General features: G+C 38.8%; 1 protein-coding gene across 1 annotated transcript in view; it reads right to left on the bottom strand.

Annotated features, from left to right (window-relative positions):
- Window positions 1–2,187: 2,187 nt before the first annotated feature.
- Window positions 2,188–14,650, bottom strand: part of LOC121449073 (vomeronasal type-2 receptor 116-like) — a 32,780-nt gene continuing 20,317 nt past the window's right edge. The window contains 2 exon segments of the mRNA XM_041653276.1: window positions 2,188–3,092; window positions 7,205–7,328. Coding sequence (XP_041509210.1) covers window positions 2,188–3,092; window positions 7,205–7,328 — 1,029 coding nt within the window.

Below are 14,650 nucleotides of genomic sequence, written 5' to 3'. Positions count from 1 at the left end.
CCCAAAAGATAGATTAAAGAATGGTTGCACAAAATTTCTAAGAGTAAGTAATCAATATCAGGTTAGATTGAATACCACCAGATCCACAAAATTGATCCAACCAGAAACTACTTGGGTGAAGAAAAATCAGAGACTAGATGGTCTAGTTATCTACAGTAAAACCAAATCCTAATGTACAAAAAAGAACAAATATCTTGCAATGGAATTATGTTACACTTATAGATCAGGGCCTTGTTTTGAGATCATCAGAGAAACTTTCTGCAGCAGAAAGAAAAAAATATAGAAATAACAACCAGACATAGTGGTGAGAAAAAGAAATCTAAATTTAAAAGAGTTGTTTCCTTCACAGTTCTGAAAAGAATATGGAAGATGATATACAGTATATTAAAGCCAGGCTATGTGGAGGACAGCAAAGAAAAAAGGCCTTCTATATAAACAGGATTGAAACACGAAGAAATCACAGAACCTGGAGCAGCAGGCACAGTTCTTACATGTGTGTTTCTCAGTGGCGGTTACATTCCTGAAAGTAAAAGTAAACACAGGCTTCATCCCTAATCCTTAAATAAAATCCAATCTCTAATCACTGGCTAATGATAATTGCCTTTCCTCCTAAAAGTCTCAATAAAGAATTTGAATGCCCAGAAAGAGATGTGAGCAGAAAATTCACTCAACCTAATTCTTGGATGTCCTTGTCTCCCAGTGTTGTGTCAGAGTTTCCCCCTTGTCTCTAATTGTTAGCTTGTCATAACATACATATTAACCAATACATACATTATACATATGTGTATGTATATATATGTAGTACATATGTATAACATATCTCTCTTTTTAACCTACTGATACTTTGAATATTTATTATACGTTTCAGGTTAAATTTTATGGAATTCATGAGTGTGCAAATGCATTAGACTTATTCTTATTGATTCTTTTTAGATGTTTCCTCATGCTTCTTCATTTTGACCTAACATAATGCGTTAGCTTTTCTTAATCTTAGTATTAATTTTTTACTTTCCCATAGAAAACTATTTTGCAGTGAGGGATAGAAGTGGTGGATAAAATAACATAACATAAAGGGGTTATGGGAAGGAGTATAGAAGAATAAAGGAATAAAGGCAGGAGAAGCCATAATCAGGGACTATTATTGTTGCGGGAGGTCCTCCCACTCCTCCAGCCTATCACCGCTGAGGTACCAGCCCATTGGGGCGTGGTTTCTCTCCCTTTAAAAAAGCGGCCACTTCCCTCTCCTCTCTCTCTTCACTTCCTGCTCCGCCTGCGACTAGACTCCTTTCCTGGTTGCGTAGAGGGCTGTTGCCTGGGACAGTGATCTGTAAGTTTTTTCCCCTTTAAATAAATACCACCCTAATAATCATAACCCCGAATTGGTGTGGCATTGTTTGTGACTTACGCCTTCATATTATGTGGGAAAAATATTTTTAATGAAGAAATAAATAAACCAGTGTTCCATTTCAGTGTTTTATAAATTCAATTCTAAAAATTATTTTAACTTCAATTAGTATGTTTGCTTTTTGAGTGTGTTATTATGTGCACATCTGAATGTACATGTTCTTGGAAGTCAGAAGAGTGCAACTCTTTCATTAGAGCTATTGTTATAGGGACTGCAAGTTGCGGGGAATGGATAGTGAACTCATTTCCTCAGAAAAAGCACACATGAATTTAAATGTGGAGAAACATTTCATCTTCCTCAATATCCATTATATCTATTTATCAGACATTTCTCTCTCTCCTAAACTCTACTCTTCTGACTCCTAGGATGCAATGGTATTCACTTTTCTTGCTCCAAAAATGAGCATATTAGTTTTTCCATCTGATAACAATATTTAACTCTACTAAATGATTTCTCTGTTTTCATTTGCATTCAAAATTCCACATTCACTCCTTTATCAGTAGAATTACTTAGCATTAATTTTAATGTTGCTAGGAAATTGAGGAATAAAGGAATACATCTCTTGTACACTAATTGTAAAAAATTGAATCTTATAAAATAATTGGCTGTGTTGATGATTATAGATGACAATGTACAGAAAAGTAGTATACATGACACTGCTGCGCCTCATGATTAGAAGAAATGATGAGAATCATTAGCCATTCATACAGTTTACATTGTATTGTATTAGGTGGTTCTGAACCAATACGGTAATTGTCAGTTACAATTTATGAAATGTGTGTTCAGGAAGATGTTTTCTCCCTTAACTTTTGAAGAGAATTTCTCTCTGGTCTTAACAATATTATATAGCACTTGGGGATGAAAATGCATCCCAGTAGGCCTGCACTGGAAGCCAAGATGGACAAGACCTCCACAACCACCATTATCTTGCCCTTGGTACTGTGGTAGACAGGGAGGAAGGTTATCCAGACACTGCAAAACAACAGCATACTGAAGGTCAGCAACTTGGCTTCATTGAATGTGTCAGGGAGATTCCTGGCCAAGAAAGCAACAATGAAGCTCCCTAATGCAAGGGAGCCATGGTATCCCAGGACACAATAGAATGCAGTAACTGAGCCCTTGTTGCACACAATGATGATTTGGCCATGCTCAGAGTGCACATCTTTGTCAATAAATGGAGGAGAAAATTGCAACCAGATTGTACAGAGAATAATTTGGATGAGCGTACAGATGGCAATGATGTAGTTGGGAACACCAGAATCCAGAAAATACCTCATCCTTGTTCCAGGGGCTGTGACTTTGAAAGCAAGCATCACAGTCACTGTTTTGGCCAACACAGTTGAAACAGCCAGAGTAAATAAAACTCCAAATGTGATTTGTTGCAGAACACAGGTAGCTGAGTTGGGATGTGCAATGAAAAGCAAGGGACACAGGAAACAGAAGATGAGTGAAATTAGCAAGATGTAACTGAGATTCTGGTTGTTGGCCTTCACAATGGGAGTGTTGCGATGCTTCATGAATATCCCAAGAACCACAGTTGTGAATGCAGAGAATAACAAGGCCATTAAGGTAAGAACCATCCCTAAGGTATCTTTGTAGTTCAGAAAGATCACAGCTTTTTGAATACACTGGTTCTGTTCTCTGTTGGCATACTGGTCCTCTGGACACTTCACACAATTATCCACATCTGCTGGAGAGAGAAAAACATGATTACTACAACTACTGCCATTTATTGACAGAATATTTAAATTCAGTGTTTGAGTAAACATTGTGATATCTGAATCCTTTGCTGATGATGTAGCTGAGAGATACTGCTGCATAGCAATACTTTTATTTCATAACATCAATTATAAATGTGGGAAATGAAATAAAATAATATGTTGTCTATTTAACTTTGTCTTGGTGATAACATTTTGTATTATCAAAAAACACAGATATTTTCAGTCCTTACTGAATGCTATGATGAATTGACTCAAACTAGTGAGTTTACAGAGATTAAAAGATCTGTATTGCACATAGTGTATTTAATATCTCAGATCTCGTGGTTAGAGAGATTTATGATGCCTTTATATTTTATGAATTGTTTCCCTGAAATAGATGGAGATCATGTCTTCTATAGGACAAGTTATGTGATACATTTTCTAGTATGAATTTACCAGCCAAAACACACTGACATATAAGAAACAGGAAACAGAATCTGTAGGGACCCTTGGAGTCTGCACACAACATACTAAGATCAAGTTCTCAACCAAAAGGAGATTGATGTGTCCAAGAGGACAATGGGTAGGGAAAAAGAATCAAAGACAAGAGATAGAAAATGAATAAGGGTAAGTCAACAAGGGAGGAGGGAACGGGTTTTGATCAGGGAGTACATAGCACTGCCTCTGTTTAGAAGAGACAGGTGGGGCCTGTAGGAAAATAGTAGTTTATAAAGGTAAAAGCAGAACCCCCTGGTGCTGGAGAGATGGCTCAGCGGTTAAGAGCATTGCCTGTTCTTCCAGAGGTCCTGAGTTCAATTCCCAGCAGCCACATGGTGGCTCACAACCATCTGTAATGAGGTCTGGTGTCCTCTTCTGGCCTCCAGGCATAAACACAGACAGAACATTGTATACATAATAAATAAATAAATAAATATTTTTTTAACATTTTTTTTATTGAGAAAAGGAAAAAAAAAATTTCCTCCTCCTCCCAGCCTCCCATTTCCCTCCCCCTCCTCCCACCCGTCTCCCCCTCCTCCCACACTTCTCCCCCTCCCCCCACTCCTCTCCTCCTCACTCTCCGGCCCAAAGAGCAGTCAGGCAGCTCACCAAGGCCAGCTGGACTGTGACTGAAAAGGCATGGGATAAAACTGGACTCTCTGAGCATGGCGAACAATGAGGGCTGAAGAGAAGCCAAGGACAATGGCACGGGGTTTTGAACCTACGTAATGTGCTGGATTTGTGGGAGCCTAGCCAGTTTGGATGTTCACCTTCCTATAAATGGACGGAGGGGGGAGGACCTAGGACTTACCACAGGGCAGGGAACCCTAAATAAATATTTTTTTAAAAAAAAGCAGAACCCCCTGATAGGACAAATAATTTGATTTTGATTGAACAGGTTAATTTGGACAATCATACAACACTTTTTTGCTCAGTAGACTTCAATAACATTTAATTGGATGTCCTATAGTTGGGGGCTAAGTCCATTATTATCTTCCTGGGACATCAGGCATGGAGAAACACATGGTGCTGGAGAGGGAGCTGAGTAGTCTGTATCTTTGATTCATAGACAATGGAAAGTAAATGACCTCACTGTGAACGGCATTCCCTATGAGGGTACAAGAAGCTTAGAGATCACCAAATAGATTGGATCAAGAAAATTCCCCTTGCCATATAATAATCAAAACACAAAACATACTGAATAAAGAAAGAATATTAAGAGCTACAAAGGAAGAAGGTCAAGTAAAATAAATAGGTAAACCTATCAGAATTACACCTGACTTCTCAAAGAAAACCATGTAAGGCAGAAGATCTAGGATAGATGTGCTGCAGACCCTAACAGACCATGGATGCAAGTCCATAATACTATACCCAGTAAAGCTTTCTTTCACCATCGATGGAGAAAAAAATATATTCCATGACAAAAACTGATTTAAACAGTACGTATCTACAAAACCAGCCTTACAAAAGGTAGTAGAAGGAAAATCTCAACTCAAAGAAGTCAAAAACACCCACAATAGCACAGACATCTGACAACCCTCCACCAACACAACTCAAAAAGGGTAAACACACAAACACTACCACCAAAAAAATAACCAGAGTTCACAACCATTGGTCATTAACATCGTTTAATAGCAATGGATTCATTTCATCTTTAAAAAGGCACAGGTTAAGAGAATGGAAATGAAAACAGGAACCATCATTCTACTGTTTACAAGAAACACACCTCAACCTCAAAGAGAGACACTACCTCAGAGTAAAGGGTTGAGAAAAGATTTTCCAATCAAACAGATCTAGGAAACAAGTGCGTGTGGCTATCCTAATATCTAACAAAATTCATTTCAAACTAAAATCAGTTAGAAGAGATGGAGAAGGACACCTTATACTCATAACAGGAAAAATTCATCAAGATAAAGTCTCAATTCTGAATATCTATGTCCCTAATATAAAAGGACCCACATATGTAAAAGAAACATTACTAGAACTCAATTCACACATCAAACCCCACACACAAATAACAGGAGATTTCAACACTCCTCGCTTACCAGTGCACAGGACAACCAGATAGAAACTTAACAGAGAAATAAGAAAACTAACAGATGCAATTAACCAAATGGACTTAACAGACACCTATAGAACACTCCACACTTGGGTAGAATTCAGTCACAATGCTGTATGACTGTCAAAATGGTTTCTTTGAGGAAAGTCCAGCAAATACAGACTTTCAAGGCGTCAAAGATGTATGTCATGGTATGAAGCACAATTAGTAAAAAACTTTGGGTCAGAAATTGGGTCTCAACCTGAAGATTGCAAAGAAAAGCACCCAGTCACTGGCTCTTACCTTGACCTCAGTCTGAAATGGCAATCTTGCCTCTTGGAATCTGAGAAAGAGACTGTGTCTGAGAGCTGTTTCCCCACCCCAGTTTATATTTCCCTCTACGTTTCGAATTAAAGGCATGCAACACTGGGATAAAAACAAGCAACACCAGATTTCTATATTAACCAGGGTGTCTACTGGGATTAAAGGTGGTTTTTTTGTTTACCATAGTCTCTTCTATAATGCTGAAAAGTAAAACAGTTTTACCCTCAGATATTCAAAGTCTTTATTTATTAAAGTACCATTGAAATGCCTCTACATTTCCCTTTTTTGTCAAAAAATAATAAAAAGAAGGCTATAATTAATATAAAAACTATATACAATAAAAAACAACTGTATATAATATATACAGGGAAGAAATATATCCAAAATATGGAGTCCATTTGCATTGACATATTGAGAAAAATATTTAGTCTGTAGCTTATCTTGGTGATTCCAAATGCTTATAGCTAATTTACTTTCCATCAATGACTTACTTTTGCCACAAAGAAAGTAAACTCCGTATGGAGTTTCTTCAATATCCATTATCTTCTCTGGAGTAGACTGGTCTGCTCTATTTTCCTAAACAGCTGATGATACTAATTTTCCAGGACTAGATATTAGCATTATATTGTTAAATGAGCTGTATAGGTACAATACCATGAACAAGATTCAAAATGCATGTACAGTATGTTTTAACAAAATTAATCTCAAATTTGAATCCATATACAGAATTGGTATCAATATACAAAATTTGTATACAATATACAAAATAAAACAAATGTAAAATATGAAAAACTAACAGACCATGTCTGAGAACTGTCCATCTTCCTCTCTAGGGCTTAGACTAAAGGCATATAGCACTGGAATTAAAGGTGTGTACCCCCTTATTTCTATATCAGCTATGGTAGTGACTGGGATTGAATGTGCACATCACATTGTAGCTACTGGGATTAAAGGTGTATGTCACTATAATGTGGTCTGTAAGGCTGACCGGTGTGACTGTTTTACTCTTAGATCTTCAGATAGTTTTTATTTATTAAAATAAAATTGAAATACCACTACAATGGTATAACGAGTTTTTAAAAATGAATTGTTAATCATCATAGACCTATGAAACTTAACTTAGGAAAGTAATATATTTTATTTCTTTAATTGTCTTTTGGTCCATTTGATCAACTCAGTATGACTGAGAGAAGATGATCTATGTGAAGTGAAGGATTTATCTCATTAGCAAACACTCACTGGTCTCATTAGAAACTTCATTTTGTGGGCAGGGGCTGCAATCAAAACAGCAGGTGGCCATTCCCTCCTGCCAGAACTTTCTGAATCCAGGACCACAATCAGCACTGCACACAGAGGGCGGCATCTGGGAAAAATCAGATACATGCTGGTGTCAGGAGTTTTACCTACTTCTATAAATATATTTCATTATCATGTTGATATACCAATTAGCTAGTTTTATATACACCAAAAGAGTTATCAGATTAAGCTTAATACATTGTATGATACCAGGCATACAAATGTATGGAAACAAAGTGATGTAAATTTGAGTAGCTTCCCATACCTAGATATTTAGGAGGAATAAAGTTTTTTTTTGGATATGAACAAACACTATAGAGCTTACAGAGTGATTTTTCTACTTAATTTTTATCACAGTGACACAAAGTACATTAATAAGTTAGAAGGAATCTTTCCTAAAATATTTCTCTCCATTGAATTAGCATGCTGTCAAATTATTTAAGCATTTTATTAATGGGTAGTTGATATAGGACTACCCTGCCCACTGTGGGCAGTGATGTCCCTAGTCAGGGCTGTGTGAAAATTCAGAGAAAACCAGTAAGCTATGTTCCTTCAGATTATGTGATTTAGATGCAGTCTCCATATGCCTGCCTACCTTGTCATTTCTTTGCTGTAATTCATGATCCCAAACAAGCCTTCCTCTCTATAAGATTTTGGTCAATATTAAATCACAGCAAAGTCACAGAAAGCAAAGATGAACAGATATCTGAAATAGGGGGAATGTCTCATAAAATGTCAGATAACAAACATGAACTCTAAAAATTGCACTGCAAATCCTGACACAAAGAAAAATAAAGCTAAATAGGCAGAGTGAGGAGGGGCATAACTGATATCAATTGAGCTGGAAAAAAGGGTATTTCCTGAGATAGAAATGGTTTACAAATCCTCCCCATATTTGAGAAACCTCAGTAAAAGTTTGATTTGAATTATTTGTACTTTTGATGACTAATTTCTTGAATATATATATATATATTGGAGACCAGATCACTGACTGATGTGGGGTTAGTGAAGTTTTTTTTTTCCATTCTGTAGGCTGTTTTATCTTATTGCCAGAGTGCTTTGCTTTACAGAAGTTATACAGTTTCAGGGGGTCCCATTTATTAATTGTTCTCTCAGTGTCTGTGCTGCTTGGGTTATATTTAGGACATGGTCTCCAGTGCCAATGCGTTCAAATGTACTTTCCACATTCTCTTCAATAAAGTTTGGTGTGGCTGGCTTGATGATGAGAGTCCATCTTTCAACTGTAATAATGGCAAAGATCCCCTGGGAACCCCTCTAGAGTCAAGGCTCATGCCAACCCTAAAATGGCTCCCTTAATTAAGATACATCCTTCCCTGCTCCCATATCCAACCTTCCATTATCCCAACCATCCCATTCCTCCAAGTTCTCCCTATCCTCCCCTTCTCATGTTTCTCTTCCCATATCCCCATTCCCCCATCCCTCCCAACCCCCCAGTTCACAAATTTTTGCCCACAGTTTGACTACTTCCAATATTTAGTGGGATATCTATATGTTTTTCTTTGGGTTCACCTTCTTATTTAGCATCTCTAGGATCATGAATTATAGTCTCACTGTCCTATCTTTATGGCTAAAAACCAATTATGAGTGAGTACATCCAATGTTCATCTTTTAGGGTCTGAGTTACCTCACTCAGGATAACGTTTTCTATTTGCATCCATTTTCATGCAAAATTCAAGGAGTCATTCTTTTTTACCGCTGAGTGGTACTCTAATGTGTATATATTCCACACTTTCTTCATCCACTCTTCCGTGGAAGGGCAACTAGGTTGTTTCCAGGTTCTGCATATTACAAATAATGCTGCTATGAACATAGTTGAACAAATACTTTTGTAGTATGATAGGGCATCTCTTGGGTATATTCCATATATTCCCAAGAGTTTTATTGCTGGGTCCTAGGGTAGGCTGATACCAAATTTCCTGAGAAATTGCCACACTGGTTTCCATAGTGGTTGCAGAAGTTTGCATTCCCACCAGCAATGGATGAGTGTGCCCCTTACTCCACATCCTCTCCAGAAAAGGCTATCATTGGTGTTTTTGATTTTAGCCATTCTGACAGGTGTAAGATGGTATCTCTTGGGCAGCTGAGGAGAGAGAGCCTGAAATGACCCTATCCTATAGCCATACTAACGAATATCCTGCATATCACCATAGAACCTTCATCTGGCGATGGATGGAGATAGAGACAGAGACCCACATTGAAGCAATGGACTGAGCTCCCAAGGTCCAAATGAGGAACAGAAAGAGGGAGAACATGAGTAAGGAAGTCAAGCTCGCAAAGGGGGCACCCACCCACTGAGACGGTGGGGCTGATCTATTAGGAGATCACCAAGACAAGCTGAACTGGGTTAAAAATACATGGGATAGCCTTTGTTCCCGAGTTAATCAAGCAGCTCGGAGTTTCGATCTGGGCACTGAGTGAAACAGCATTGTGGTGAGTGAGTGCTGAGGCAGCCGGGAACATACCTCAGCACGCCCACACTTCCTGGGCATCCTACAGGGGCTATACTGCCCAATACCTCCTCTCTCTTCCTATCCCATCTAGCTTACATCCAGATCCCCCCACCCCCTCTCTCCCACTCTCCCTCCCTCCCTTCTTTGGCGGCATAGCGCCTCCCTGCTCAGCCTGCTGGGGCACTGAGACCGAACCCAAACTAGGAGGACAAAGGTGTGGGAGGTAGCTCCTTTGTTCCCATAGCCTGCCTAGAGCAAGCAGGGTGGGCCCTTTGTTCGCAAGCTAACCATGCAGCACAGAGTTTCGATCTGGGCACCAAGTGAAACATCAATGTGGAGAAACATCTCTGGGGAGTGACATCACTGGGAAGGTACATCAGTGGGCAAGAAGACCTGATCCAGTAAAAGAAGATCCATAGGGGAGTATTGGGAGGAAGAGATGGGCAGACGCCAATGCAGGAATTCTCCCAACAATCTGAAAAACAACGCGAAACCACCAGAAGCCAGTGACCTCACAACAGCAGGACATGATCACCTGAATCAAGAAGAAGTAGAAAAAACTGACTTCATGAAAGTGATTGACACCCTTAAACAGCATATAAAAAACACCCTTAGCTTTTCTTTCGCACGACCCAGCACCCCTCCCCAACCCTGCCCTGCTGTATGCTAGGACCAGTGCTCAACTACAGTCTTAAGCTCCTAAACTAAGGCGACCCACCCAGAGCAGTGAGTGCCTGCCAGCCGGGCAGGCCTCAGGGTCCCCTGTAAGGGAGCCGGGCACCTTCAGCTCCAGCGCCAGGCTTCCTGCGCGCTCCGGGATACCACCCCCCCACTTGCTCCATTCATCCTGTTGGCCCTCGATCGTTGGGCTACCGGCGGCCCTGTTTAGTTGCTGAGGAATCCCATCAGGACGGGAACGGTTCCTGCTTCTACACTGAAGAGATATACCCTGAGAGTCAATCACAGCAAAGACTGGACCAACAGACCAGGCCTCTCCTGGCTCCATTTGAAGGAAGAGATGGGAAGGCACCAATCCAAGAATTCCTCCAACAATCTGAAAGGCAACATGACACCACCAGAAACCAGGGATCCCGAAATAAGAAGAATTGTACACCCTACTCCTGAAGAAATAGAAGAAATCGACTCAAAAGTGAACTAAATGAAAATAATAGAGGACCTTAAACAGGAGGTGAAAAACTGCCATAAACAATTAGAGATTACAAACAAAAAGGTAGAGGAAATGAATAAATCGCTCAAAGACACACAAGAAAACCAAGAGAAACAAGAAAAAGCAATCAAACAGGTTAGGGAAGCGGTTCAAGACATGAAGAATGAAATGGAAGCAATGAAGAAAGCACAAACCGAGGGAAGAATGGAGATGGAAAATCTGGGTAAACGAACAGGAATGACAAAAACAAGTACTAACAACAGATTACAAGAGATAGAAGAAAGAATATCAGACACTGAAGATACCATAGAAAAAATAAACACACTGATCAAAGAAAACAGCAAAACCAACAAATTCTCATCACAAAACATTCAGGAAATTTGGGACACAATAAAAAGACCAAACCTAAGAATAATTGGAGTAGAAGAAGGAGAAGAAGAGCAGCTCAACGGTATAGAAAATATACTTAATAAAATTATAGAAGAAAACTTTCCCAACCTGAAGAAAGAGGTACCTATGAAGGTTCAAGAAGCATACAGAACACCAAATAGGCTGGATCAAAAAAAAACATCCTCTCGCCATATAATAATCAAAACACAAAATATACAGAATAAAGAAAGAATATTAAGAGCCGCAAAGGAAAAAGGCCAAGTTACTTATAAAGGTAAACCTATCAGACTTACACCTGACTTCTCTATGAAAACCATGAAAGCCAAAAGGTCCTGGATAGATGTACTGCAAAAACTAAGAGATCATGGATGCAAGCCCAGACTACTATATCCAGCCAAACTTTCGTTCACTATAAATGGAGAAAACAAAATTTTCCATGATAAAAACAAATTCAAACAATACGTAGCCACAAATCCAGCCTTACAGAAAATTATAGAAGGAAAATCACTAACCAAGGAGTCCAACAATGCCCACAATAACTCAGTCATCTAGAGACCTTTCACCAGCGCAACTCAAAGAAGGGAAACACACAAACCCTACTAGTAAAAAAGTGACCGGAGTTAACAACCACTGGTCATTAATATCACTTAATGTCAATGGGCTCAACTCACCTATAAAAAGGCACAGGCTAAGGGATTGGATACGAAAACAGGATCCAACGTTCTGCTGTCTACAAGAAACACACCTCAACCACAAAGACAGGCACCTACTCAGAGTAAAGGGCTGGGAAAAGGCTTATCAAGCAAATGGACCTAAGAAACAAGCAGGTGTGGCCATACTAATTTCTAACAAAGTTGACTTCAAACTTAAATCAATCAGAAGAGATGGAGAGGGACATTATATACTCATAACAGGAACAATTCATCAGGATGAAGTCTCAATCCTGAATATCTATGCCCCGAATATAAAAGCGCCCACGTATGTAAAAGAAACATTACTAAAACTCAAGGCAGCCATCAAACCACACACACTAATAGTAGGAGACTTCAACACTCCTCTCTCACCAATGGACAGGTCAATCAAACAGAAACCTAACAGAGAAATTAGAGAATTAACGGAAGTAATGAAGCAAATGGACTTAACAGACATCTATAGATTATTCCACCCGAAGAGGAAAGAATATACCTTCTTCTCTGCAGCTCATGGAACCTTCTTGAAAATTGACCACATACTCGGTAACAAAGCTAACTTACACAGTTACAAAAAAATATTAGTAACCACCTGTGTCTTATCAGATCACCATGTATTAAAGTTAGAATTCAGCAACAAGGCTACCCCCAGAAAGCTTACAAACTCATGGAAACTGAACACTCAACTTCTGAACCATACCTGGATTAAGGAAGAAATAAAGAAAGAAATTAAAGTCTTCCTTGAATTCAATGAAAATAAAGAAACAACATACTCGAACTTATGGGAAACTATGAAAGCAGTGCTAAGAGGAAAGTTCATCGCATTAAGTGCCCACTTAAAGAAAACAGAGAAAGCACATCTTGAAGACTTAACAGCCCACCTGAAAGCTCTAGAAAAAAAAGAAGCAGACTCACCTAGGAGGAGTAGAAGATTGGAAATAATCAAACTGAGGGCTGAAATCAACAAAATAGAAACACAGAAAACAATCCAAAGAATCAATGAAACAAAAAGCTGGTTCCTGGAGAAAATCAACAAGATTGATAAACCCCTATCCAAACTAATCAAACGGCAGAGAGAGAATACGCAAATTAATAAGATCAGAAATGAAAAGGGGGATATAACCACAGACACAGAGGAAATTCAGAGGATCATCAGATCATACTACAAAAGCCTGTATAACACAAAACTGGAAAATGTAAAAGAAATGGACACTTTTTTAGATAAATACCATATACCAAAGTTACACCAGGACCAGGTGAACAATCTAAACAGACCTGTTGGTCGCGAAGAATTAGAAGCTGTTATCAAAAACCTCCCTACCAAAAAAAACCCAGGACCAGATGGTTTCAAAGTCCAATTCTACCAGAACTTCCAAGAAGAGCTAATACCCATACTCCTTAATGTATTCCACAATATAGAAACAGAAGGGTCATTACCTAATTCCTTTTATGAAGCTACAGTTACTCTGATACCAAAACCACAAAAAGACTCAACCAGGAAAGAGAATTACAGGCCAATCTCACTCATGAACATCGATGCAAAAATCCTCAACAAAATACTGGCAAACCGAATCCAAGAACACATCCAAAAAATTTTCCATTATGATCAAGTAGGCTTCATTCCTGAGATGCAGGGCTGGTTCAACATACGAAAATCTATCAATGTAATCCAGCATATAAATAAACTGAAGGAAAATAACCATATGATCATCTCATTAGATGCTGAAAAAGCATTCGACAAAATTAAACATCCATTTATGTTAAAAGTCTTGGAGAGATTAGGGATACAAGGGTCATACCTAAATATAATAAAAGCTATATACAGCAAGCCGACAGCTAACATCAAATTAAACGGAGAGAAACTCAAAGCCATCCCGCTTAACTCAGGAACACGACAAGGATGTCCACTCTCACCATACCTCTTCAATATAGTACTTGAAGTTCTAGCAATAGCAATGAGACAACATAATGGGATCAAGGGGATTCGAATTGGAAAGGAAGAAGTGAAACTTTCGTTATTTGCAGATGATATGACAGTGTACATAAGCGACTCCCAAAACTCCACCAAAGAACTTTTACAGCTGATAAACAGCTTTAGTAATGTGGCAGGATACAAATCAACTCCAAAAAATCAGTCGCCCTCTTATACACAAAGGATATGGAGCAGAGAGGGAAATCAGAGAAGCTTCACCATTCACGATAGCCACAAACAGCATAAAATATCTTGGAGTAAATCTAACCAAGGAAGTGAAAGATCTATTTGACAAGAACTTTAAGGCATTGAAGAAAGAAATTGAAGAGGACACCAAAAAATGGATGGACCTCCCTTGCTCTTTGATTGGGAGGATCAACATAGTAAAAATGGCAATTCTACCAAAGGCAATTTATAGATTCAATGCAATCCCCATCAAGATCCCATCAAAATTCTTCACAGAACTGGAGAGGACAATAATCAACTTTATATGGAAAAACAAAAAACCCAGGATAGCCAAAACAATCCTATACAATAAAGGATCTTCTGGAGGCATTACCATCCCTGACTTCAAACTCTATTACAGAGCTACAGTAATGAAAACAGTGTGGTACTGGCATAAAAACAGAGAAGTTGACCAATGGAATCGTATAGAAGACCCGGATTTTAACCCACAAACCTATGAATACCTCATTTTTG

Source organism: Microtus oregoni, unplaced genomic scaffold (assembly GCF_018167655.1).
Source record: "Microtus oregoni isolate MIOR12 unplaced genomic scaffold, Mior012 000006F_ref0000085, whole genome shotgun sequence".
Classification (NCBI taxonomy): domain Eukaryota; kingdom Metazoa; phylum Chordata; class Mammalia; order Rodentia; family Cricetidae; genus Microtus; species Microtus oregoni.
This window is presented reverse-complemented; position numbering and strand designations above follow the sequence as displayed.